Here is a 23,877-nt window from a genome sequence, read left to right as displayed (position 1 = left end):
TCAAAGATCCTGCCAGGCAGCTATAGCAATGGAGAGACCAGCTCCCACAGAGCGCCCTCTGCAGGATCACGTCCTCTGCACTGGGCACATGTAGGGGACACCCCTCCCCCCAAAGGGTGAGTGGGCAGCATCCTCCCCTTTGCTGGGCCATTTGGGGAGCTTTGGGCTTCTCCGGGCTGTTACAGTCAGCTCAAAGAGCCGGAGATTTCACGGAGAAGCCGGGAACTCACTTGACAGACACGAGCACTTAGTACCTGCTACCACCTAGTGGTTCCCACTGGCTCCCCCACAGGTCGAGGGCCAGAGCCAGGCTTCTGGCTCAGATCCCGGCCTGTTTTCCAAAGGGTTTCTTGGCAAAGGGTCTTGCCCCCCCAGATCACTCTATGGCCTGACGCACGTCAAGGCTCGGCGCCCCTTGGATATACCCCCAGGAATCTGTACCCCCCTCACTGGGGCCTGGCGGGGGGACCCCATTTGGGCAGATCCCCCAGAAACACCCCAGCACACAGAGATCGGCTCCCGCCCCTGGACCTGCCTTGCTTCTGGGAGCGTGTGGCTTTCATAGGTAGCCGCTTGCCAGGCCGTGCACCGCCCCTCCCCACCGCTGAATCCGGCGCAGCCTGCGCCGAAGGTCCCCAAGCCGAGCTCCCAGGCCTGGGAAGAACCGCTGGCCCCGGACAGGGCCCCAAAGAGGCGAGGGGCTGCAGACCCCCTTGTGCAGCTCGCGGGAGGTCATCCTCTGGAAAGGCCAAGCATGGAGTCCAGCTGGCCTGGGCCCTGGCGAGTCAGAGACCAGCGCAGGCCTCTCTCAGGGCTTTGATCACAGGCGCAGGCCGAGGGGACGCCTGGCTGGTTATCAGCGAGATCCACTCCTGCCTCTGGGCCCTACGAGAGGTCGGACAGAAGAGGGGTCACACGCCAAGCCCCCGTAATCCACACCCCTGTATCCTTCCAAAAGGGGAACTCCCCGAGCGCCACAGCTGCCCCTCAGTTTGAGGGGGAGGTCCCAGCGCGAGCCAGGGCCGGGGCTGAACGGTAATTCTAGGGCTGGGCATCCCTACTGCCTCCCTCCCCAGCGCCGCCATCCTCAGCCTCCCCCCGTTGCCCACTCCCGCCTCCCCCAGCCACGTCCCACCAGTTCAGGGCCTCCGAGATCTCACAGGAGGGGGCTGGGAGCAGGACATTTGTGGGATCTGTCAGAGCCTCAGGACACACTGCAGGGCTCCGGGGATGGAGGAGCTGGGTTGGCAGGTCCTTGCCACAGTCCCCACCTGTGCGCTCTGGCTTCCTCCCCATCAAGCCGCCAGGGAGAGGGTCTGCGAGCCCTTGCACCTCCCCTCGAGACCTCCCCCAAGATCCCGCAAGCGGCACTCGGAGAAACCAGGCTACGACACTCCCCAGATGTGCCAAGCCATACGGTGCTAGCAACTGAACATCTCCTGCACAACCCCCTTCCTGCCCCATGGTGCCACTTTGGCAGGCCCAACGCCCCCTCCGCAGCCAGCCCAGCTTTGGGTCTGCAGCAGCCCCACTCCCTGCATCCAGCCCAGGAACCCCCCCCAACCCACCCCCCACAGCCAGCCCAGGAACCCCCCGGCAGCCAGTCTCCCCAGCGGGAGCCCCGCACTCACTCGCTGGCTGCTTTGATGATGAATTCAGCGCTGGCCCCGCGGTGGTTGCGGGAGAGGCACAGGAGGAAGGCCGTGTCGGGGAGCCCCAGCGGCTTGGCTCGGAGGAGCTCCGCTCTCACGTGGCAGGTCTGGGCGTAATCCTTGACGGAAAACCTGCCGTCGCTGCGGGGGAAGCATGAGGGGTGGGGTTCGTGGGGGAGAGCCGGGTGATGGAGCCCCCCCCACCCCCGAACGCCCAGCTCCTGGCTTCCCGCAATAGGCCATGAGCTCCCATACCCAGACAGGGCATCCCCACCTGGGACCTCCAGCTTCCCCGCCCCCCGAGAGAGAGCTTGGAGCAGGGGGTTGGACTAGATACCTCCCGAGGTCCCTTCCAACCCTGACATTCTATGAGTCTACGATATGGGCACTGCCATCGTACCCTGCCCCACTGCCCGCTCCTTCTTCCAGGGCTGGAGCCAATGCAACCCCCCGACGGCTCTCCCTGCCAGCTGGACCCATCAGGACACCGGAGGGGAATGGCAGGCGGGCACCCTGACATGCAGTGGGCACGGGAGCAGCAGGTTGATGCACCCCCCACCCGGGAGGTTTCGGTGCCTCTGGCCAGGGCAGCAGGGCCCCAGGGTGCAGAGGGGAGGGCCCGGGCGCCCCACAGACTTACTCCCTCCGGCGGGACAAAAGCAGCAGGTCGCTGAGGAGGTGCAGGTGGATGGGCTTGGTGCTCAGGCGGGGTCTGTACCCCACGCCCACCTCCTGGATGAGGACCTGGGAGAACTCCCCCGCCCTGACCAGCCAGCGGCCCCGGCTGATGAGCGGGATGGACTGGGGGGAGAGAGACACAGATCACCTTGTGCAGAGACCCCGAGGGGCAGGATCGGTGCCGGCCCGAGCCATGCACCAGCGCCCCCTACTGGACCCCTGCAGGGCACCACCTGCAACACACCCAGGTCCAGGCTGGGAGGCAGGAGGTCCCACAGGGCACTCAGCTCCGAGAGGTGTGATCATGGCAGCTCACCGGATCTCACACATCACTCCAGTCCCCGCCACGTCCCGCTCCACCCACTCCAGCATCCTCCCCCATGTCCCAACCCAGCCCTCCCCCCACATGCCCCCACCGTGGGGCTGGATCACCAAGAGCCGGCCCAGCGCAGAGCCAGGCCTCACCTTCGTCTTTACGAACTCGACTTGCTTCTCCAGCAGCACCAGCTCCTCGGTCTGCTTCATGTGCCGCACGTTCTCGTTGCAGGCCCACACGATCTGAGGAAGGGCAAGGGAAGCTGCAGGCCCTGCGGGTGGGGGGGGGGCGGGGGAGCTGGGCGCTCTGGCTAGGGCTCCCCCCACCCCCTGCCACCCACCGGAGGGGGCAGAGACCAGGGAATCCAGGACACTTGGTGCACCCCAGGGGACAGGAAGGAAGGTTTTCCAGCCCTTGGACACGGCTGGTCTGGGGCATTATGGGACATTGCCCTGCTCCCTCCAAGGACTGAAGTGTCGGGTGCACATGGCGCCTCCTGGCCCAGGATCTGCTGCAGGTGCCCAGGCTTTGCCCTAGTTCTCACTCGCCCCGGGGTGCCACCAGCCAGGCTCGGGATGGGCTGTGGGGTGTCGCATTAGGTCCCTGGGTGCCGGGGACAGAGGCTCAGACGTCCCACCCTGCAGAGACCTGCTGGGATGCTGTCACCCCAGGGCCCTGTGCACAGGTGATGCTCTGACTGGGGAGCAGACCTCGGCGAGAGCATCTGAAGGGGGGGGGGGAGGAGTCTTCTCACCCCAGTACTTCTGCTGGTTCTAGGTAAGAAATCCCAACTCCTGCCTCCCCCGTTACCCCTGGGGAAGACTCCGGGGAAAACCGGTGCGAGTCTGAGGACAAGGAAGCAAAGCCTGATTCATTCAGACGGGGAGGGATTTTTGTTTTTAAACTCGGGCTGTTTGTGAACACAATTAACTCAAAGGCCCAAGAAACAGTTGGGAGAAAAGCACTTTTTAAAGATTCAACCCGGGCCCCCAATTAATAGAGGAGGAAGCTCCAGTTCACCCCACCCCCTCGCTGGAGGGCTCCGGGGAAGTCAGCCAAGAGAAGATGAGCTAGTACCACACTAGCAAACAAGCAGGAAAAACCCCTATTTAAAAACACCTTCCCGGCATTGCCAGCGGCATAAAACGGCCCAAGCCTGTTTTATCGCCCCCGTCCAGGCACCTTTTGGACTCCCCAGAGCCTGGGAACGCGAGACCCTGGACGTGCTGCATTCTGGCCTCCCTTGGGGAAGGAAACCGTTCGGCTGGAGCTCTAAGAACCCACAAGCACAATCACTCCCCCGGTAACGTCCCCAATGCCAGAGGTTTTCAAAGCACAAAAGGCAGCGGGGCGCTGAGCACAGAGGCCGGCAGGACGCAGCACGTGCAGGAAGCGGTCAGGGGCTGAGTCCGCACTGGGCGGTGTGAGCTCGTGGGCCGGGACGAGCAGAGAACCAGGAACAGACTTGGACCAGAACCTTCTCCTACCGCTTCCCCCAGCTCCTCCAGGGAGCCGAGGAGCAAACCCTAGAGTGTAGCCCATCTCCGCGCTGGGGCGCGAACGGCGGGTCCAGGCAGGCGGCGTGAGGACTGCTACGGCGCGGGGACCGGCACAGCCAGCGTGGGGCCGCCTCCCACAAGCACCCAATGGTGCCCTTACCTCTCCCACGGCCGTCAGGGCCGCGCTGATGGAGCTGGCCAGCTCGGAGCCCGCGGGGGCCAGCTTCAGGATGTTCTGTGGGGCAGAGGGGAGAGCAGGAGGATCTGTCATGGGAGGGTCTCCCTCCCGCCACCCTACAGCTCCTTCCCCCTCCCACCCCTCCAGCCCCTTCCCCCTCCCTCCAAGCCCCCATATGCGGACAGAGCCTTCCCCTCTCTCCCCGCCCATCCCTAACCCTCTCCCCCTGCACACAAGCCCCCTCAGTCACCCCAGCGTTTCGCTTTGGCTGCAGCTCAGAGGACGCTGGCCGGGGCAGCCTGGGCCCCTCTGAGGCAGGATCCTTGGGAGGCCAGCCCCAGCTAACCCCCCTGAGTGAGATCCCAGACAGCCCCTCACCTCCAGCAGGATCTTCAGGCGGGTGATCCTCTGGAAGGGCAGCACCAGGAAGGATTTCAGGGGCTGCCGCTGGCACACCGGCTGCTCCTCCAGCTTCCTGAGGACCTGCCGGAAGCGCCAGTTCTCCCGCCTGCAGCATGCGGGAGAGAGGGGGCAGGTGAGGGGGCCCAAGGCCAGAACCACCTCAGTAGAGTGGCCCTGAATTCCCTCCCTCACTGTGCTACAGGCACCAGGGCAAACGCTGCCCAGAGACCCCGGCTGGACAGGCCAGGCTGTGTCTGCACTAGAGCCAGAGGCTGATGCTGGGAGTTCCCGAGCAGTGGCGTGTGGGGAGGGGGCTATTTTTCTGGGGTGGGGGGGGGAGATGAAGGATCTCCTCCCCCAAGCTGGGAAGGTACAAAAATGAAATGCAGCCCTGTATCAATTCCTGCCCTGCTCACCTCTCCTGCCTGAGCCCAGGAGGGACCTGACCTGGTTCCCACTGCTCCCCATTGCCTAGGCCAGGAGCCAGCAAGCTGCTATCAGCCCCAAAGAGAACCTGCAGCTGGGAGCATGTCCTGATTTCCTCCCTTCCCAAATCTGTACGCAAGCAGGGGAATGGGGTCAGCTGCCCTCAGGCATCAAAATAATGTGTTAACTCTGGAACTTAATGACAACCACCTAGTGTAACAATTGGTGACCGTTTTCAGCAGAAACATCTCTCCACCATGGAGAAGTCTGAGAGGACAGAGACTTAGTGAGTTATGGAATCCTCCCCAGGGGACATTACTGGGGTTTCCCCTACAGTCCACTCCCCTGGGCAGTGCCCAGTCTAGTTCCAAGCACCCCCCCGGGGACACCCCGCAGACTCTCGGCTCTCGCTGGCATGAAAGTTTTCCTGAGGCTCAGCCTCAGTGTCCCCATTGAGAGGGGAGCCATCTGGGAAGGGGCAGATGGGCTGTTCCAAGGGGCACAGACAGTGGGGAGGAGCAATTGGGGCACAAGCAGCCCCTGGTTATTCCTCCCCCCACCGCACCCCCCGAGCCCCGGTGGCTCCTCACATCAGCTGCTGCATGAGCTGTTCCTGGTACATCTGGTTGGTGACGTAGGGAATGTAGACCCTGTGGAAGGCAGGGCAGTGCTTCAGGACCACGGCCCCCAGCCCCGCCAGGAAGACATCCTTGTCCATGTGCTCCTCGAGCTCCAGGAGAAACCTGCAGAGACCAGGAGTTGAGGGAAAGGATCCTGCCACTGAGCGAGGATCGGGCTGGAGTAGCTGGGAGCTCCCTCCACAGCCCAGCGCTCCTGCCCCCCTCCCTGCAGCGCCCCCCGCTGGGCGAGGCTGGGACTGGCGTCGCTGGGCGCTCCCCACCGGCCGCAGTTACCTTTCACTGACGTCCTTCACCTGCTGCAGGTTGGAGAAGAGCCGGTGCACCTCGGCCCTGGTCAGCGTCTCCCGCAGCACCAGCGATCCCTTGAAGTGGCTCGTGGCCACCGAGAGGCTGCGCAGGTAGGAGGCCTCCGACGTGATCATCTCAAACATGGCCTGGAGCGGAGACCGTGTGTCAAGAGACAAGGCGAGCGAGCCAGCACGGCAGGGCCTGGGAACCCCCCGCGCCGTGGGGCACGCCAAGGGGCGCCGGGCCAGCTGGTTAAAGGGACTTAGACACCTCACTGGGAGCCAGGCGTCTAAATCACTTTGCAAACACGAGTACCCAAGTCGGGCCAGCGCACAGCCACCAGGGAAGGGGCACAGCTGCCTGGGCAGCTCGGTGCCAGCCCTGTGAGCTGCTCCCGCAGCCAGAGTGCGCTGGCACAGGGGAATACCACAGCCATGCCCCTTCCCCGGTCCGCCTACAGGAAGCGCTTCCCTTCCATTACAGGCCTCTTGCTCTGGGGACTCCTGCAGGGAGCGGCAGCCAGACAGCCAAGGGGCAGGCCCTTCTGGGCGCTGTAGGGTTTTCCAACCCTCCAGGATTGTCCTGGAGCCTCCAGGAATCCTATCCAACCAAAGCTGGCATCCCTACTGGGCACCGACACAGGGCAGAGCCAGGAATACAACCCAGGAGTCCAGCTTCCAGGCCTGCGGCTTAATCAACTGACGCAGGCACATAAGAATGGCCATAGATACTGGGTCAGACCAATGGTCCATTTAGCCCCATATCCTGTCTTCCGACAGTGGCCAGTGCCAGGTGCCCCAGAGGGAATGAACAGAACAGGGCAATTATCGAGTGATCCATCCCATCGCCCGTTCCCAGCTGCTGGCAAACAGACGCTAGGGACACCCTCCCTGCCCATCCTGGCTAAGGGGCACTGATGGACCTGCCCTCCCTGAACTTATCTAGTTCCTTTCTGAACCCTGTTCGAGTCTTGGCCTGGCGAGGGCGGCACCGTGTGCTAGGAGACCAGGCGTCAGCAACCAGCCCTGCCGGGAACACACTGAAATCCAGGCTCTCCAGTGCTGTGTCTGTTTCTATCAGAGCAACAGCACTGGGAACCCCCTAAGGTGCTGGGGGCAGAGGTGGGGCAAATGCCCTCTTTGGAGCAGGAGAGCAGGGGGGGTGCCAGGCTGCCAGCCCCGGAGACCAGAGGGAGCTGCACATCCCAGAGCAAGCCACAGGCCAGCCAGCTTCTGCCCTCAAGGCTGATAGAGCCCATCGGCCTCCTGGCCCCGGTTTTCAAGGTTGCATGTTACTGGTTGACCCCCAAGTGGGCAGGGTTTTGTCTGAGGTGGCACTGCTCTGTCGCAGCACTGCCCGTGCCCCCCTTCTGTTTTCACCAGGGCAGGGACCAGAACTGCTGGCTCTGGGGGCGGGGGCACCCTGCTTCCCCCCTCCCCCCGCCCCAGCGCTGCCCACTCTGCAGGTCCATCCCCACACTGCAGCCGGTGCCCCAGAGTGATCGGACTGTGGCTGCAGCAGATGGCAGCTCTCTGCAGAACATGGTCCCTCCCCTTGCCTCGTGGGGGGCTCCTCTGCCGGGGCAGCTTCTGCTTGGGCTGAACCCGTCTCTGGCGGGTGGGACCGTCCCACCCCTACTCGCCAGCCAGCCGCACAATCAAACGATCAGCCCCTCCCTCCCAGCCCGAGAGGCGGCCGCCCTCCGCTACCTCCTGCAGGCGGTGCTGCCGGGGCGAGAGACTCTCCAGGAGCCGCCGGCTCTTCACCTCTGGGATCTCCTGCCAGAAGCAGAAGCTGTAGTCGCGGGACGAGATCTGCGAGGCGGCGCCGAGCAGGGAGGAGGAGAGGAGGCCAGCGATGGACAGGCTGGCGTCCACCCGGAAGGACGGCTCCTTGGGCTTGCGCTCCGCCGCCTTGAGGCGCTTCAGCCAGTAGTCTTGGTAGAGAGGCTCTGGGAGGGAGCGAAATGAGCGGGACATTAGCCACAGGGGCTTCCCAGAGTGCTTCATGGGTAACTGCATCCTTCAACGAGTCATATAATCCCAGGTCTGGTGACACGACTCGCCTGCTCCGCACACGGCCCTGGACACTGGGAAACCCTCTCCTGCTCTTCGGGGTGCCCATAGCCATTTCGGGGGCCCGGCCCAGCATCCCCATGAGCACGGCTGGCCAATGCGCGCCCGGAGCCCACTCAGACGGGTCACGGCGTGCTGCCGTCACCGGTCACGGCTGGAGAACTGAAGGACCTCTAAGGAGTAGCCAGCTCTGTTCCAACCACCCCTTGGGTCCTGGAGATGCCCTCGGCACATTCAAACCAGTCCTGACCAGATCACAGGTGTTTGTGTGTTGTGCCTCATGGTTTAGACACAAGAAACCCTGCATCTCGGCAGGGGGTTACACTAGCTGACCCTCGCGGTCCCGTCTAACCCCGTGGTTCTCATTTCTCCCCACACTGCCGGAGACCATTACACAATCTGCACGCAAGGAAACGCTCGCTCTCTTCAGAGTGAATTCAGTGCAGAGAGAGCTGGGCTTTAGCATCTCGTGGCTCCGATTTCACTGTGATGCCTGTAACTCCAGCTGCACCAACTTTACCTGAAGGGAAACAACCAGACTAGAAAGAACAAGAGCGGCGCGCCCAGGAGAGAGCACAGGGTGTGGGCTTCCCCTCTGCTGCCCAGGGGAGGTCTGATATTTGAGGCCCAGCACACAACAGACAAAGACATCACGGTTTTGCAACAGCACAATTCAGTAGGCTCTTAAAGGGACAGGCTGCTCCAGGACAGGCTTGTGATGTTTAGTGACTCAGTTTCCCCTCCCTGGCGAGGGCCGGGCTGGTGGAAGTAGCATTGTGTGGCCTGCATTAGGGCTTGTTCATGGCAGCAGCCTCCAGAAGCCCTTCTAGAAATTTCCCTCCATCCCGCCATGCTTGAGACCCTGCGGCCATCGCACAAGGAGCGGGTCAGTACTCACGTGTTTGCACGTATTTAGATTCCCTCTTCCACTTGTCCGTGTCCTTGGCTCCTTTCCCCAGCGGTCGGCGGAACAGTCTAAACGGCAGCGAGAAGCAGCTTTTAAACCAGGTCCCACCGGGACAGCCCCATGCTACAGCAAACATGACTCTGGCTCTTTCCTCATGCCCTACAGCGCCTCCTGCTGGTGGGTTTGCCTCATGCCCTACAGCGCCTCCTGCTGGGCTTTGTCACTCATTTGTGTCCTTGTGCAAATCAAAACCTCTCTGTGCCTCAATGTACACAGGTGTAAAATGGATACGTAGGAATATGCCAGGTGGATGAGAAATAAAGGACACTGGGCTTAGTGGACCGTCTCTGACAGTGGCCAGCACCGGCTGCTTCAGAGGAGGTGTGAGAACCCACAGTAGCAGTGTAGAATAGTCCGCTCCTCCGATCAGGTCTCTTCCTGATTTCTTATAGCTAGAGATTGGCTTAAAACTCTGAAGTGGGAGGTTTGCCATCCCTACAGAACTGTTACCTTGAACCATGGAAACTCTGGGTATTCTCATTATCCATATTAGCATTCAATCCATTTCTGGCTCTTGCCAAGTTCTGGGCCCGACGACATCATGTGGCAGTGAGTTCCACAGTAACAGCACATTGGGTGATGTATAGTGTTAATTATCTCCCACACAGGAGATGTGTAAGACCATGCCTCAATCTTTGTATTGTATCTATCCTCACAACACCCCTGTGAGGAAGGAAAGTGCTCCTATGGCCATGTTATAGATGGGAAACTGAGGCCAGGAGAACCCACGTGACTCGCCCCTGGTCACACAGGAAACCTGCAGCAAAACAGGGCTTTGAATCCAGCTCTCCCCAGTACTGGGCTAGTGGTCTACCCACTGGGCTATCCTTCCGCTCTGAAAGGTACCAGAGAAATAAGGTCATCGTCAGAGCCGGGCCTGAATTATAAACCCCAGCTCTGCTCCAAATGTCCCCAAAGTTCCAGATGCTTGGATCATCCCATTATAGCAATAGGTCCCAGCCGGAAAGGCCAGCTTCAGGGCCTGGGCAGTGTAAGGATCTGGGCAGGGGTCAAATTGAACCTTTGGTTGCAACGATAACTATAAAAATGGGAACTGAGGGGGGCACAACACACTAAGTCTGCAGGCAGCCTGGAACCACAGCTATGGGAGAGCAGACAGGAACAGCCCTCTGCTTAACCCAAGGAGTTGTTCACTCTGAAACCTAATGATGGCACATAAAGCATCAACGCCCAAAGCACCAAAGAACTTGGAAATCATATTACAAAGATTTGCCCAAAGACAGGCACTTCACGGGCAGAGCTTGGTTTGTGGTGGGAACTAGAGGGCATCGCTGGGTACCCTCCCATTCAACCCCTGCACCCCACCCAGAATGTTTACTGGGTATTGCCATGGATATGCCAGTGGCTTCAAGGAAAAGGAAGCAAGAATCCCTCTCTATGCACAAGTTGCATTGCAACTAAGAGAACCTCCCAGCCCCAGGGCAGCGATGCGGGGAGCTCCCCGGGGGGAGGCGGGTTACCTGCGCTCCGGACTTGGCATCTGCGTAGCTGTGGCTTTGGAGAGATCTTGCAGGGAGCCATGCAGGACCTTCCTCCCGGGGACCGGGGTGGGCTGCTTTGTCCCCATTTCCAGCAGGCCAGCGGCGCCCGTTGGCCCTGCAGCGCTAGGGGGCTCCTCCACCGGCTCCTCTGGGCCCATGCTCTCGAGGGCCGCCAGCTCGGCTGTGGGAGGAGAGGGCTGGCAGCGGAGGGGGGAAGGGACAGCGCTGCCTGGCGGGTCAGCCCCTAGGGAGAGCAGGAGCAAGGGATGAGGAAGGTGCAGGGGCAGAGGGGGCGGCCTGGCACCGCGCTGCACTGGAGCCACGTCGTCAAAACAAAACCCGTGCCCGCCTCTGCTCCCCATCGCCGCTGGGCTGAGCTCACCAGCACCCCCAGGGAGCTGCCAGCCTCATGGGGCCCAATCAGAGCCAGACGCCGGCAGAGCAAGCTGGAGATCCTGCCAACTGCCTCTGCATGGCAAGCCTGACGCCACCTGCCCGTCACCTGGATAACGGGAGAGCACACGTCTGCAACAGCAGGGGCTGCAGGTCAGGCCTGAGGGGCACTGGCAGGGCTGGAATAGCGGGTGCTGTGAGTCAGGCCTGAGATGAATTTCCAGAGTTAGCAGGAGTCAGGCCCAGGACCCTGCCTGGTCCCGGTTATGGGCACTGAAACTCCCCCCCTCCAGGGCACTCCCGCCGTCCAAGAAGAGGGGCTGGGATCAGAGCCCCCTGCCCTCACCCCACATCCAAGCCAAAGCACTCTCGGGCCAGTCTCTCCACAGCCCCCATCGCGCACTGGGCCCTGGATGCTGCCAATCAGGTCTCAGTGAAAGCAGCTGACGAGTGGGCCATGCCAGAGTGGACGGAGGCAGGACACCTGGGTCCTCGGGATCCAGGCCAGGTGGCATCGGGGTCCTGACAGCAGCCAGCAACCAAGCCCAGCCCCCATCTAAGCACCAAATGAGGCGGGTCAGATTTTCAAGGGGGCTCAGCACCCCCTCCCATGGGTCCCAAGGCGGTGGTGGGATGGGTGGGGGTCACTGGTCTGCAATGGGAGCTGGACGATTTTGGAAACGGGGCCGGAGGGAGGCAGAGATCGAGGCGTTTACCTGGGGCGGGGGGGGGGGGGGAAGGAGGGAGGAGATGGGCGTACAGACCTTTGGAGTTGTCGGCCAGAAGCGGGACCCTCTCCCCCGCCGTCGAGCCTGGCTCCCGGGAGCTGCCCCGGCGGACTGCGGGAAGGCCAGCCTTGGCGCTCCTGGGGCGGAAGAGACCGGCCAGGAAGGGGCAGAGCTCGGGGCGGCTCTCCGGCCTGGCCGGCTGGGGTCTCTGGGTCACCGGGCAGGAGCCGTGTCTCTTCACCGGCGCCGTGGCCCTGGGCGGTGAGTCTGACCGCGCGCGCTTCCGGCAGAAGAAATCCATGGGGGCGACGAGAGGCCTGGCGGAGGGAGGAGAAGGGGGCTCAGTCCTGGCCGGGCGGCTCGTTCCCACTTCGGGGGCTGGCCTCTCTCGGCAGCTGGGCCCCCGGGGACACCGACAGGGTCAAGTGCCCTCCTGCCATGCTCACCGGGCCCCTCGGCACCACGCCCCAAACACCAGGCACCTAAGCTGGGCCGTGGCTCGCCGGGCAGGTCCCTGGGTGGCACTGGGAGGGCCGGGGTGGCCTCAGCTCCCCCCAGCTCCATCGGCACCCTGGCTCGGAGGCTGCTAGCCCAGGGCTCCGCTCAGGCCCTCTCTGCAGCCCTAGCCACCTGTCTGGGCTCGGCCCACAGGCCAGAATCCAGCTAGGGGGCAGATGAACCACCCTGAGCTCCCCTCTGGGAGGCCGCAGGAGGGAAACCCCTCGGTGCTCTGGGATTGGGACCAGCCAAACATGGGCACAGCACCCAAGGGGAACTCTGCTCCGGGCAGGGCAGGCCTGAGGAGCCAGCTGGCCCCCTCCCGCCCATGGCCAGGGAGATGCAATGCGAAGGCCACGCCACTGCTCACCTGCTCGGCCCTGGGTGTATCACGCCGCCCTCGGCGATAGCTCCTGGCCAGGCCCAGAGCTCCCAGGGCTAAAGCAGCCTCTTACCTGGAGGATCCCCCCAGCCAGGGAGAGCAAGAAGCTACAGCTGCGCCCACCTGCAAATAAATAACCTCCAGGGCTCCCTCGTTAGCGGCTCCTTAAAGGGGCAGCGCGCCAGGGGCATCCTTAGCCAAGGGCAGCAAGGGTGGGCACCCAAGGGAGCAGATGGCAGCGGGGCAATGAGGGCAGTGCTGGGGGGGGTTCCTTGGCTCCCCCAGGTGGGGGCTATTTACCATCCTAACTAGGGCCAGGGCGGGACGTGGGGAGCTCTCCCAGCACCAGCCCATTCCCGGTTTCTAAGCTTGGGAGGGGAGCTGGTGCAGGCTTCCCCCTAGGGCCAGTCTGCAAACAGGAGGCCCCGAGCCCCTGGGGGATTAACCCTGGAGGCTGGCCCCAATCCCCCTCTGTCCTGTCCCAGCCGCCTGCCCAAATGGCTCTGCCTCCTATGTTGTGCTGTTGCACACGGGTCCACTTCAGAGGTGGGCTGAGCCCCGGGTGTCTCCACCCGGAGCCAGGGGCCGGGAAGCCCTCAGAGATCGGTGGGAGGACAGGGCAGGAGAGGGGCCGAGGGTGATGGGGATACCCCACGGCTTGTGCTGCCGTCTGTCCCGGCAGAACTGCCCAGGGGAGGAGGTCGGCAATGGCTGAGTGAGAGAACGGAGCAGGGGAGCAGAGATCCCTCCCTTGTGCGAGTGAGCACCAGGGATCTGGACGCAGGCCCCAGGCGGGAGCTCCGGGACTGGCCGCCTCTGCTAGCGAGGGGCTAGGCCAGGCCCCTCAGTCAGTGCTCCCCTGCCTCCCCAGCACGAGCCTGGCCTCTGGCCGACTGCCCCATCCGAACGAGGGCTTTCCCAGCCTCCTCTGGGTCTCAGCCCTTGCCTCAGGCTCATGGTGGGCATGGCCCCAGGAGGGCACGGAGCTCGCAGGTGCCGCCGGCCGTGTTGCCAACTTAGCGTATTTGTCACCAGATTTAGTGACTCTTTGGTTCCCTAGCGAGAAAATAAGTGTCCAACTGACCAGCAACAAATCTACTGCCAACGACAGTGATGTTCAGAGAAAGACGCCACCAATACGTGTGGTCACCAAACCATTCACAAGCAGCTCAGTAGTGTTCATAAAATCCATGCCATGCTCTCACTACGTTCTGCTGCACCCCAAGCCAGTGTCATTCCGTCTCGGCGGAGCGGGTCCTCGGAAGGAATCGCATTGGGCTGGGATCACTAATCTGCAGGCGAGGAACAGAAGTTAGTGGGGGCTAATGAAATACGTTGTTAAAGCCAGGCGCACTTTGGAGAAAGCAGCACATTGGCCCGGGCTTGGTTTTACCCAAATGCTCTTTCTCGCTGCTCCGTAGTAGGCAGCACAGCCTGTGATGCAGGGGAAGCCGGCTAACGAAGCGGGCAGGGGGAGGAGGCCGGTTAGCCAGCGAGGGGAGCCGCACGGATGGACGGTGGGGTGGGGTGAGACAGGCCATGTGCCCCAATGGAGCGGGGGCACAGTGCCCCCAGGGATGAAGCCCTTACTACAGGATCAAAGGTGGAGCTGGCTTGACTTCAGTTCCCCTTTACGCCTTCCCCTGGCTTGGCCTGGGGTTCGCAGCTCAGAAATGAACCCCTGGAAGCAGGGGGAAGGGGTCCAGCTAGCAGAGCTTTGTTTTTAAATCTACTTTCTTGGCTCCCTGCAGCGCCAAGCTCAGGTCAGGTGAATTCCCCCTTCCCCCTGGCTCTGGGCGTCGGCTCAGAAGCGTCGGCTCAGAGCCAGGCTGGCAAGGAAGGGAGGCTCGGCCGAAATTAACCAACCCCAGCCGGGCTGGGCTGCCCTGTACCGAGCGCCCTTCCCAAAGAGCAGGGGGCGCCCTCCTGATGATGACAGCGTCTTGGTGTCGAACAGAAGTGTGTGTGTGTGTGTGTGTGTGTGTGTGTGTTTCTCTGCTGAATTCTCTGGCAGTTCTGTTTGGTGACATTTGTGATTCCTTCTGAGAGCTTAAACAGCTGCATCTAGGAACTTTTCAGGGTTTGTCTGGTGACTTCCGGCTATGGGGATGGAGTTGGCAACCCTGCGGGGTTGGCTGAGGGCTGGCAGGGACCTTCCCTTGCTTTGACTTTGGCCTGCCCCGGCCAGGCCTGTCTCTCTGCAGGACCCAGGCTGGGCTTGGCACCGGGGCGGGGAGTTGCTGGGCAAGGTTGGGGGGCCAGGCTGCAAGGTGCCTCCTCCCCTGGTCCCGGTGCCGGAGAGGGACGCTGTAGTGGCCCCGTCCCATGGGCCCCCCTGAGCTCAGATGCTTGCTGGGGCCACACTCCCGTCGCTTACACCAGCGTAACCCCACTGGCAGCAAGGAGACACCCCGATTTACTCCGGCACGTGAGTCTGGCCCCTGTGTTTACGTCTGATGCTCTCCCCACCTGCAGCGCTGGGGGCAGGGCTGGTTCCGGCCTGGGCCCTCAGAGCCGCCTCTTTTGCAGCACACGAGAGGGCCTGTGTGAGGAACTGGGTCTGTTCTTACTGTGGTCTGTGAATGCTGAGTGGGGGGTGTTGGCCTGGGAGGACGATCTGGGAGACTGGCTGGAGGGAGGATACCTGAGCAGGTAACGGTGAGAACCCAGGAAGGGGTTAGAGGCCAGGTGACACCTCTGCCCAGGAAGCTGAACAAAGGCTGGAGGAGGAAACACTGGAGTGAGAGGAGTTTCAGGAGCTGGCTGGGGAACGGAGGGAAGGACAGATGGGGCTCTGACCCCCCAAGGGGGCTGTGATGCTCCCGGGACCCCAAGATGGACCTAATTGGGGAGGATCCTGTTGTCTGTGCCTACAAGGCCTGTCTGGGACTGTTCCTGTTGTCTGAATAAACCTTCTGCTTTACTGGCTGGCTGAGAGTCCTGGTGAATCGCAGGAAGCCGGGGGTGCAAGGCCCTGACTCCCCCACACTCCGTGACAACCTGTTTTTGATTCTTTCGCTACCACCCTGGCCCGAGCCCAGGGCTGTCACCAGCGCCAGCCTCCAGCCTTGGTTCTGCTGCCCCAGGACAGAGAGGGCACCCGCAGTCTGCAGCAGGGCCCAGGTCACCCAGCAGAGCAAAGTCACAGAACCCCTTGGCCCAGGCGCTGGGAACGGAGGAGCTCCACTGAGGGCCTGGGGTTCGTCCCTGCCAGAGACAGCCCAGCCCGTCAGCCAGTAACACGGTACCTGCTCCCCCAGGACACCTGGCTCCTTCCTGCTAATCCTGTGCCACGGAGAGCCCTGGGGTGCACCTCCCAGCCATTCGCCTCCCCCAGCCCAGCCCCGATGGCACCTGCCCTGGGGTCGGGGCTTGCGCACTGCGCTGCCGTCCAGCGTTTCCCCCCCAGCAGCACTCAGCTCAGGCCCGCACTGGGCTGGAGACGGGCCCGATCCAAAGGTCTGGGTTGGTCACGTCCAGCTGGCTGGTTCTGCCATTCATCAGGGGCCTCTGGCAAAGTTTGGATCTGGGTCTAGGTTTGGATCCAGCCCCTCACCCTACCCCCAGGGTCAGGGGGTGGTTGACTTTATCTTCACTTTAGAAAGCTTTTGATACGGTCTCCCACAGTATGCTTGCCAACAAGTTAAAGAAGTATGGGCTGAATGAATGGATTATAAGGTGGATAGAAAGCTGGCTAGATCGTCGGGCACAAAGGGTAGTGATCAAAGGCTCCATGTCTAGCTGGCAGCTGGTATCAAGCGGAGTGCCCCAAGGGTTGGTCCTGGGGCCGGTTTTGTTCAATATCTTCATTAATGATCTGGAGGATGGCGTGGACTGCACCCTCAGCAAGTTTGCAGATGACACTAAACTGGGAGGAGTGGTAGATATGCTGGAGGGTAGGGATAGGATACAGAGGGACCTAGACAAATTGGAGGATTGGGCCAAAAGAAACCTGAGGAGGTTCAACAAGGATAAGTGCAGAGTCCTGCACTTAGGACGGAAGAATCCCATGCACTGCTACAGACTAGGGACTGAATGGCTGGGCAGCAGTTCTGCAGAAAAGGACCTGGGGGTTACAGTGGACGAGAAGCTGGATATGAGTCAACAGTGTGCCCTTGTTGCCAAGAAGGCTAATGGCATGTGGGGCTATATTAGTAGAAGTGTTGCCAGCAGATCGAGGGAAGTGATTATTCCCCTCAATTCAGCACTGGTGAGGCCACATCTGGAGTATTGTGTCCAGTTTTGGGCCCCGCACTACAGAAAGGATGTGGACAAATTGGAGAGAGTCCAGTGGAGGTAATGAAAATAATTAGGGGGCTGGAGCACATGACTTATGAGGAGAAGCTGAGGGAACTGGGCTTATTTAGTCTGCAGAAGAAAAGAATGAGGGGGAATTTGATAGCAGCCTTCAACTACCTGAAAGGGGGTTCCAAAGAGGATGGATCTAGACTGTTCTCAGTGGTGGCAGATGACAGAACAAGGAGTAATGGTCTCAAGTTGCAGTGCAGGAGGTTTAGGTTGGATATTAGGAAACACTATTTCACTAGGAGGGTGGTGAAGCACTGACGGGTTCCCTAGGGAGGTGGTGGAATCTCCTTCCTTAGAGGTTTTTAAGGTCAGGCTTGACAATGCCCTGGCTGGGATGATTTAGTTGGGGATTGGTCCTGCTTTGAGCAGGAGGTTGGACTAGATACCTCCTGAGGTCCCTTCCAACCCTGATCTTCTTCTTCTTCCCAACAACACACCTCCCTGGTTCCCCTTGGCGGTGGGTGATTGTCAGATCTGGGCTAAGCATGTGCTAAATAACCAAGCAGGCCACGCTCATGAGGGGGGCCAATGGGCAGAAGCGAGTGACCTGCAAGCTGCGCAGGGCACCAGTCGGGAACAGCCCAGCCACAGCTGGGACAGCAGCGGATGCAGGGGAGAAAGACTGAGGGGCGCTGGCAGAGCTAGGGGAGCCCTGGGCTGAGGTAGCAGGACAGGACTGAGGTGCGTTGCCATAGCAATGGAGAATCCCTGTCCACTGAGGGGCACCAGCAGAGCTGCGGGGGTGGCTGAGGAGTGGAATAGCAGGGGGCTGCGGGTCAGGATTGAGGGGCACCAGCGGAGCTGGGGGGGGCAGCTCAGGAGGGGAATAGCAGGGGGCTGCGGGTCAGGATTTTGGGGCACCAGCGGAGCTGGGGGAGGGGGGGGGCGGCTCAGGAGGGGAATAGCAGGGGGCTGCGGGTCAGGATTTTGGGGCACCAGCGGAGCTGGGGGAGGGGGGCGGCTCAGGAGGGGAATAGCAGGGGGCTGCGGGTCAGGATTGAGGGGCACCAGCGGAGCTGGGCGGGGCAGCTCAGGAGGGGAATAGCAGGGGGCTGCAGGTCAGAATTTTGGGGCACCAGCGGAGCTGGGGGAGGGGGGGCGGCTCAGGAGGGGAATAGCAGGGGGCTGCAGGTCAGGATTTTGGGGCACCAGCGGAGCTGGGGGGGGCACGGCTCAGGAGGGGAACAGCCCAGCAGTGGGCATGGCCCAATGGAACCAGTGAAAGAAACACCCGTCCCCCAGCAGCGAATTAAGGCCTTTACTGACGCGGAGTCCGTGCAAACCCAGCCCCTGCCCCGGCATCTCCCTCTTTCGGCTCAGGCTGGAACAGCGGGTGAGACGGCAGCGGGGGCTGTTCCCGCCCTGGCTCCTTTGCGGACCCCCCAGCCGTGGGCAGAGGATCCTGGCCCCCCCGCCCCGTCCGAGCCAAGGCAGGAGCTGGGACGGGCCGTGGTGGAGGGAGCCGTGGCTGGCCCCTGCCATGACAATGAGGCAGATCCAGCCCCCCAGGCCATCGCGGGGGAGCGTCAGGGGCAGCGTGCCAGGCCAGCGGTGCCCAGGCTGGCAGAGCAGTACAACCTCCAGGGAAGAGGAGGGGCCTGAAGCCCGGCATTGGCGATGCTGTTTGGGGGGCGACCCCCTGCCTTGCAGCCCCCCTCAAAGAATGGCAGCTCTGGGGATCACTAACGGGGTCCCTCCTCCCTGGAGTGATGCTGGCCCAGGCTGGCAACTGTGGGAACGTGCCCCCACCCTACCCCTGAGAAGCCTGGGGGCCGTGGAGGTGGCGCGCTGCTTCCCCCCCACGAGGGGCCCATCCCAGCTGGGGAGACCTTGCCTGGCTGGTCCCTGCCCTCCAGGCAGATGATGCTCTGAGTGGTGCTGCCTGAACACGCGAACGGCCGCACCGGGTCCCCCTCGCCCAGTATCCTGTTTCAGACAGGGGCCAGGGCAGGGAATTCATTGCCAGATGGTTCCCCCCGGCTGCCGTGTCCGTGGGGAGCAGGCCAGGATCCCACCCAGAGCAGCCAGGAAACCACGTAGAGAGCACGGAACAGCAGGTCTGTTTGTGGAGAGGGTTCCCGGGGCCTCGTTCCCTCCCTGGAGCCTGAGTCAGCAATGGGGAGCGCTGAGGCCGTGGGAGATCGTCCACCTGTTGCTCCCGTCGCCCGGTGCAGTTCGGTGGGTGCTGGCTTGGCAGCCCTGCCCCCAGCATTGGGTACATGGTCCTGCCCATGCTGCCGGGCTCCGGCTGTGTTCCCAGGGTCTCCCCCGGCCGGCTCACGCCTGCTCCTCCTCCAGCTTGCACGTGGCGCGCTTGAGCCGGTCGTTCTCACGCAGGTTGCGCAGCCGGGCACCCCGGCTGGTGATCTCCTCCACGTGCCCCTGAGGGACCCAGCCCCTCTCCCCGTCCGACAGGCGGATCCCCTCGAGCCAGCCTGGGCGGGAGAGAAGGAAACATTAGGAAGGGCGGGTGGCACTGCCTGGCCTGCCAGCCACTGCGGCTTTGGGGCAGCTTGAGGGAGAAGAGCGACGAAGCCAGGGCCCCTCACCGTCGCTGGTCCTCCTCTTGACCCCCAGGATGTCCGCCTTCTCCAAGCTCAGCTCGTCGTGCTCCTGGGCCTTGTACGCCTTGATGCACTGGAACTGGGCGGTATCTGGAAGCAGCAGCAAGACACAGAGGGTCACGTGCCGTCCGGGACCCCAGACAGGGCCCTTGTGAGTGGGGTTTGGGATCCGAGGGAAGGTGCTGAGGGAAACACAGCGATTGTCATGCTCCGGTTATTAATCGCCTTCGCTAGGGAGCGGCCTGGGCTGCAGCAGGAGCAGAAGCCTCCGCGGCTGGGATTCTGCTGCTGCCTTTTGCCGGTCGGAGCCGTTCGGGCCACGTGCCGAGCGAGGATCGGCCCAGACGTGCAGCCCCCGGCAGAGGGAAATGGAGGTGCTGCTTTTGGAGCGCCAGCAGGGGGAAGAGCCGGCTGCTCCTACCCATGCTGGGACCCTCAAGATTCCACCGGGGACAAAATCTCCCTAGTGATGTGGCTGGACACATCCCCCCGGAGCCAGCCCAGCCCTGCCTGAGCTCGGCTGGCAGCAGTGAGGGGCACGTGACTCCGGAAACGGGGAGGCTGGCGCTGGCCTGACAGGAGTGACTGCTCCATGGCACCATGTTACCTGTGTGTGATTGGGGCACCTGGACGCTGGGTGCCGGGGGCAGGGGAGTACCCAGGAATGAGGGACAGAAACCAGAAGTCACAGCAGAGCTGCCGTGTCCGAAGCAGGGTCATGCCCCCGGGACCCAAGACCTTGGCAGACTTCATCCTGGTGCGGCCAGGCTGGTCCCTTGCTGGGTTCTAGAGGGGGGCGGGCGCGTTCTCAGGGGTACCTGCGTTCTCAGTGACATGCTCCCTGTCCGTCCGGGGGCTGGAGGGGACCATTGCCGAGATCCACCGCTGCTTCTCGCTCCTGCGGGGCCAGACGGAGCTGGTCAGCACAGTCCTGCCAGGACAGGCGAGGCTCCCACAGAGCCACCCAGCCCGACCCCCTGATCTGAACAGGCTCAGAACTGGGGAGAGCCGCAATCGGCAGCGGGTCACCAAGCTCCACAGGCCAAACCCAAATCCCAGACCCAGATGCCCCAGAACTCCGGGACGGTTCTGATCCAGCCCCGGGGGCAGGGCCAACCCTGGCAGCCTGTGGACCAGCTCTGGTCCCGGCTGGAGTCTGGTGGAGCCGCCCCGACGAGCACTCTATGGTTCCCATGCCGGTGAGCCCGCCTCCGGGGCCAGCTGGGTCCCTCCCTACCCGGCAGCCTGGTGGCTTGGGGGATGCGTGTGATGCCCTGCCACAGGCGGGCTTGGTGCCCATGTCAGCAGTGCCCACTCCTGGGACACTGGCGCTGCTCAAGGGCTCAGCAGGCCCCCTGCTGGTGGAGTCAGAGACAGCTCCCCGGCCATCGCTCAGCAGCAGCTCCCAGAAATGCTGGCTGTCCGCTGGCCAGGTCCCCACCAGCCGGCCAGCAAGAAGGGCTCTCGTCCCAGGCTGGTGCGTAACCCTCACCCGAGCCAGGTGACAGCGGGCGGGAGTCTCCTCTCCCCCTCCCCTGGGGAGCTGAGTGTCCCATGGAGACGGCCCTGCCCCACTGGGCACTCACTCGGTCTGTGCCCGCAGCAAGACCTGGTGCTTCAGCCGCTGGCTGTCGAAGAGCTGGAGGTGGAAGACTTGTCCCGGGACCCCGTGAAGCTTCCTGCTCAGGTCGGTCACTTTCAGCTCCGGCATCTTGGCGTGAACAAAGACGGCGAATTTCCCCGTCCTGGGTGAGACGGGCAAAGGGAGAGACGGTGACCGAGGGGCAGCAGCTCCCGGTGCTCAGCTCCGGTGCGCGGCAGGCGCCGACGCCTGGGGAGCGGGACACGCTGCTCCTGTGCAGGAGGGAACCGGGAAACGAGGCACGGGCAGGATCGGCTTCCACTCTGGGGCCTGCCCAGATGACAGACGGGCCCAGGCTGCTCGGGTGACCAGTAGCAGAGGGGGAGCCGTGTTAGTCTGGATCTGTAAAAGCAGCAAAGAATCCTGTGGCACCTTATAGACTAACAGACGTTTTGCAGCATGAGCTTTCGTGGGTGACTCCCCACTTCCTCGGATGCAAGAGACCAGACGTCCCGATTTTATAGGGACAGTCCCGATTTTTCGGTCTTTTTCTTATATAGGCTCCTATTACCCCCCACCTCCTGTCCCAATTTTTCACATTTGCTGTCTGGTCACCCGATGTGACGAAGTGGGATTGTTCTTAATGTTTCCCCTGAATACTGTGGGGGGGGCCTCAGTTTCTGGCCAACACTCTGTCTCCTGGCAACTAATGGCCGGGGACCTTCCCCCCTGCAAGGGGATGCTAAAGGTGGGGGAGAACAAAGAGATCAGGTGACCTCCTGGCCCAAGAAAGGAACTCAGCAGAGGAGGGGCTGGAGGGGGTTTCAGTCTGGAGTTGGCTGGGAACGAGGAGTGAGGGCAGAAGTGGGGGTCTGGCTCACTGCCCCCCATAATGAACCCGGCCAAAGGGTCCCGTTCGCTGTACCTACAAGCTCTGTTTTAGACTGTGTTCCTGTCATCAAATAAACCTCTGTCTTACTGGCTGGCTGAGAGTCACGTCTGACTGTGAAGTGGGGGTGCAGGATCCTGTGGCTTCCCCAGGACCCTGCCTGGGTGGACTCGCTGTGGGAAGCGCATGGAGGGGCAGAGGATGCTGAATGCTCCAAGGAGAGACCCAGGAGGTGAAGCCGTGTGAGCTTCTTGCCCTGCAGACAGTCTGCTCCAAGGGAGAGGAGGCTCCCCAAAGTCCTGACTGGCTTGGTGGGGAGCAGTTCCAGAGCATCGCCCGGGAACTCCGTGACACCCTACAGGCTGCGCATCCCCCAGACGCCGCCGGGACCTCACCCCTGCGGGCCAGAAACCACCACAAAGTTGTCTGGGCTCAGAGCACCAACTTCAGGGTGAATGTGGAGCCTCGAGCACCTGCTCCCGAGCTGTGACCCTCTTTCTCCTCCCAGCACAGGGGCAAGTGTGAGTGGGCAGGAGAGCTATCTACAGCCTGTTAGCCCAGGGTCTCGTCCCACTGCTGGGAGGACAGCGCACCGCCTCCTCCTGCTCCTCCGGCCCCGTGAGTCCGAGGGGGCCAGCACGTGAACTCCAGCCGAGGAGAGCCAGGCCGGCTAGACCCACGCGCCGCAGGATTATCCCATCCGTCCCACGCAGCTCGCCCCGCCCTGCCCCGCCACTCACTCCTTCCTCCTGGAGAGCAAGAGGCAGTCGTTGAAGAGGTGGAGATACACCGTCTTGGTGGAGAGCTTGAACTTGGCGGCGAGGGTGCTGCTGAGCTGCATGTCCACTTCCACCAGCTCCCCATGCTTCACGAGCCAGCGCGACTGCGAGATCAGCGGGAAGATCTGCCCAGGGCCCCGGCCCAGAAAGGAGGAGACGTCAGAGCCGGGAGGGCGTGCAAGGCTCCATCCCAAAGACACGAGGATCACCAGACCAGGACACATCAATGGTCCAACGTGAACCTCCTATGATGTAGCTGCACCAGAGGCTTGGCTTCTGGAGCCCAGGGGCTCAGCTGCAGCCTGGGGCTCGGTAAGGATTTTATTCTGGCTGTGGTTGGGGTGGGGTGGCTGGGTGATCAGTGAAAGATACAGAGCGCGAAGGAATATGTGGCCATATGGACAAGGCATCCAGAGCCCAGATCAGCGTGTGAACTCAGAGCCCATTGCCTGCATGCTACGAGATTGGACTTCAAACCCCACTGGAGCCTGGGTTCCGAGGCAGGGCCGACCGAGCGTCACCCTGTCGAACTCACACAGTGTCGACCTCAGACGTGTCTGTGGCTAGAACACCTTTGGGTGGGGGCACACCCTGTGCAGAGCCCGGGGCCAGATCCCCACGGGGCGTACATCTGTCTCTCTCCGCTGGACACACAGATTGGCACCAGCTGAGGATCTGGCTGATTCGCCCCGTGGGATCTCCTGCAGTCCCTGGAGTTGGCCCAAGATGCACACGGCCCGAGACACACACGCCCTGGCTGTATTTTCTCTAGGGGAGATCCAGTCTCAGTCTGTGTTCTCTGGGTTCACTGCTTTCTGGGGGAAACCGACCTTCCAAGGACTCTGCCCCCCCTCCGCTTCCTGCCACATGAGTCCCCGCGCTCACCTTACTTTCAAAGTGGATTTTCTTGTTCAGGTGAATGAGCTCCTCGGTTCTCTTCATGGACTGGACGCTGGCGTTGCATTCCTTCACGAGCTGGGGAGGCAAGGGAGCCGTTAGCCGCCACCACCGCCGAATCTCCGCTCAGCCAGTGCGGAGGGGCCAGAAAGCCCTCAGGGCCGGCCAGCTGAGAATCTCCCCCAGATGGCACAGAGCCAGCAGAACTGGCCCCGGCGTCATCCCCAGAGAGC

At 62.3% G+C, this 23,877-nt stretch overlaps 2 protein-coding genes across 5 annotated transcripts in view; both read right to left on the bottom strand.

The window, feature by feature from the left end:
* Positions 1-597: 597 nt before the first annotated feature.
* On the bottom strand, positions 598-12,715 carry LOC123358671 (rho guanine nucleotide exchange factor 19-like). 4 transcript variants are annotated; one of them, XM_045000978.1, is made up of 13 exons: positions 12,614-12,715; positions 11,782-12,062; positions 10,604-10,868; positions 9,054-9,130; positions 7,790-8,031; positions 6,066-6,226; positions 5,742-5,894; positions 4,702-4,831; positions 4,306-4,380; positions 2,796-2,888; positions 2,293-2,453; positions 1,632-1,793; positions 598-885 (listed from the first exon to the last, which is right to left on the bottom strand). In XM_045000978.1, the coding sequence occupies exons 2-13, from the start codon at positions 12,044-12,046 to the stop codon at positions 786-788; spliced, it is 1,884 nt and encodes a 627-aa protein (XP_044856913.1). In that variant the 5' UTR covers positions 12,047-12,062; positions 12,614-12,715; the 3' UTR covers positions 598-785. The 4 variants fall into 4 exon arrangements, with proteins under 4 accessions (XP_044856913.1, XP_044856917.1, XP_044856914.1 ...); XM_045000982.1 differs by having other exon boundaries at positions 6,086-6,226; XM_045000979.1 differs by having other exon boundaries at positions 7,847-8,031.
* Positions 12,716-18,065: 5,350 nt separating this feature from the next.
* Positions 18,066-23,877, bottom strand: part of LOC123358668 (rho guanine nucleotide exchange factor 19-like) — a 29,319-nt gene continuing 23,507 nt past the window's right edge. The window contains exons 10-15 of the mRNA XM_045000974.1: positions 23,633-23,722; positions 22,709-22,872; positions 21,084-21,242; positions 20,316-20,395; positions 19,483-19,587; positions 18,066-19,368 (exon numbers count right to left, since the gene is read on the bottom strand). Of these exons, the coding sequence (XP_044856909.1) occupies positions 19,211-19,368; positions 19,483-19,587; positions 20,316-20,395; positions 21,084-21,242; positions 22,709-22,872; positions 23,633-23,722 (756 nt within the window). The 3' untranslated portion in view covers positions 18,066-19,210. The remainder of the gene's footprint in view (positions 19,369-19,482; positions 19,588-20,315; positions 20,396-21,083; positions 21,243-22,708; positions 22,873-23,632; positions 23,723-23,877) is intronic.

This window comes from Mauremys mutica, unplaced genomic scaffold, assembly GCF_020497125.1.
Source record: "Mauremys mutica isolate MM-2020 ecotype Southern unplaced genomic scaffold, ASM2049712v1 Super-Scaffold_100093, whole genome shotgun sequence".
NCBI classification, from domain to species: Eukaryota; Metazoa; Chordata; order Testudines; family Geoemydidae; genus Mauremys; species Mauremys mutica.
The sequence above is the reverse complement of the archived record's forward strand: the minus strand, read 5'-3'. Positions and strand labels throughout refer to the sequence as shown.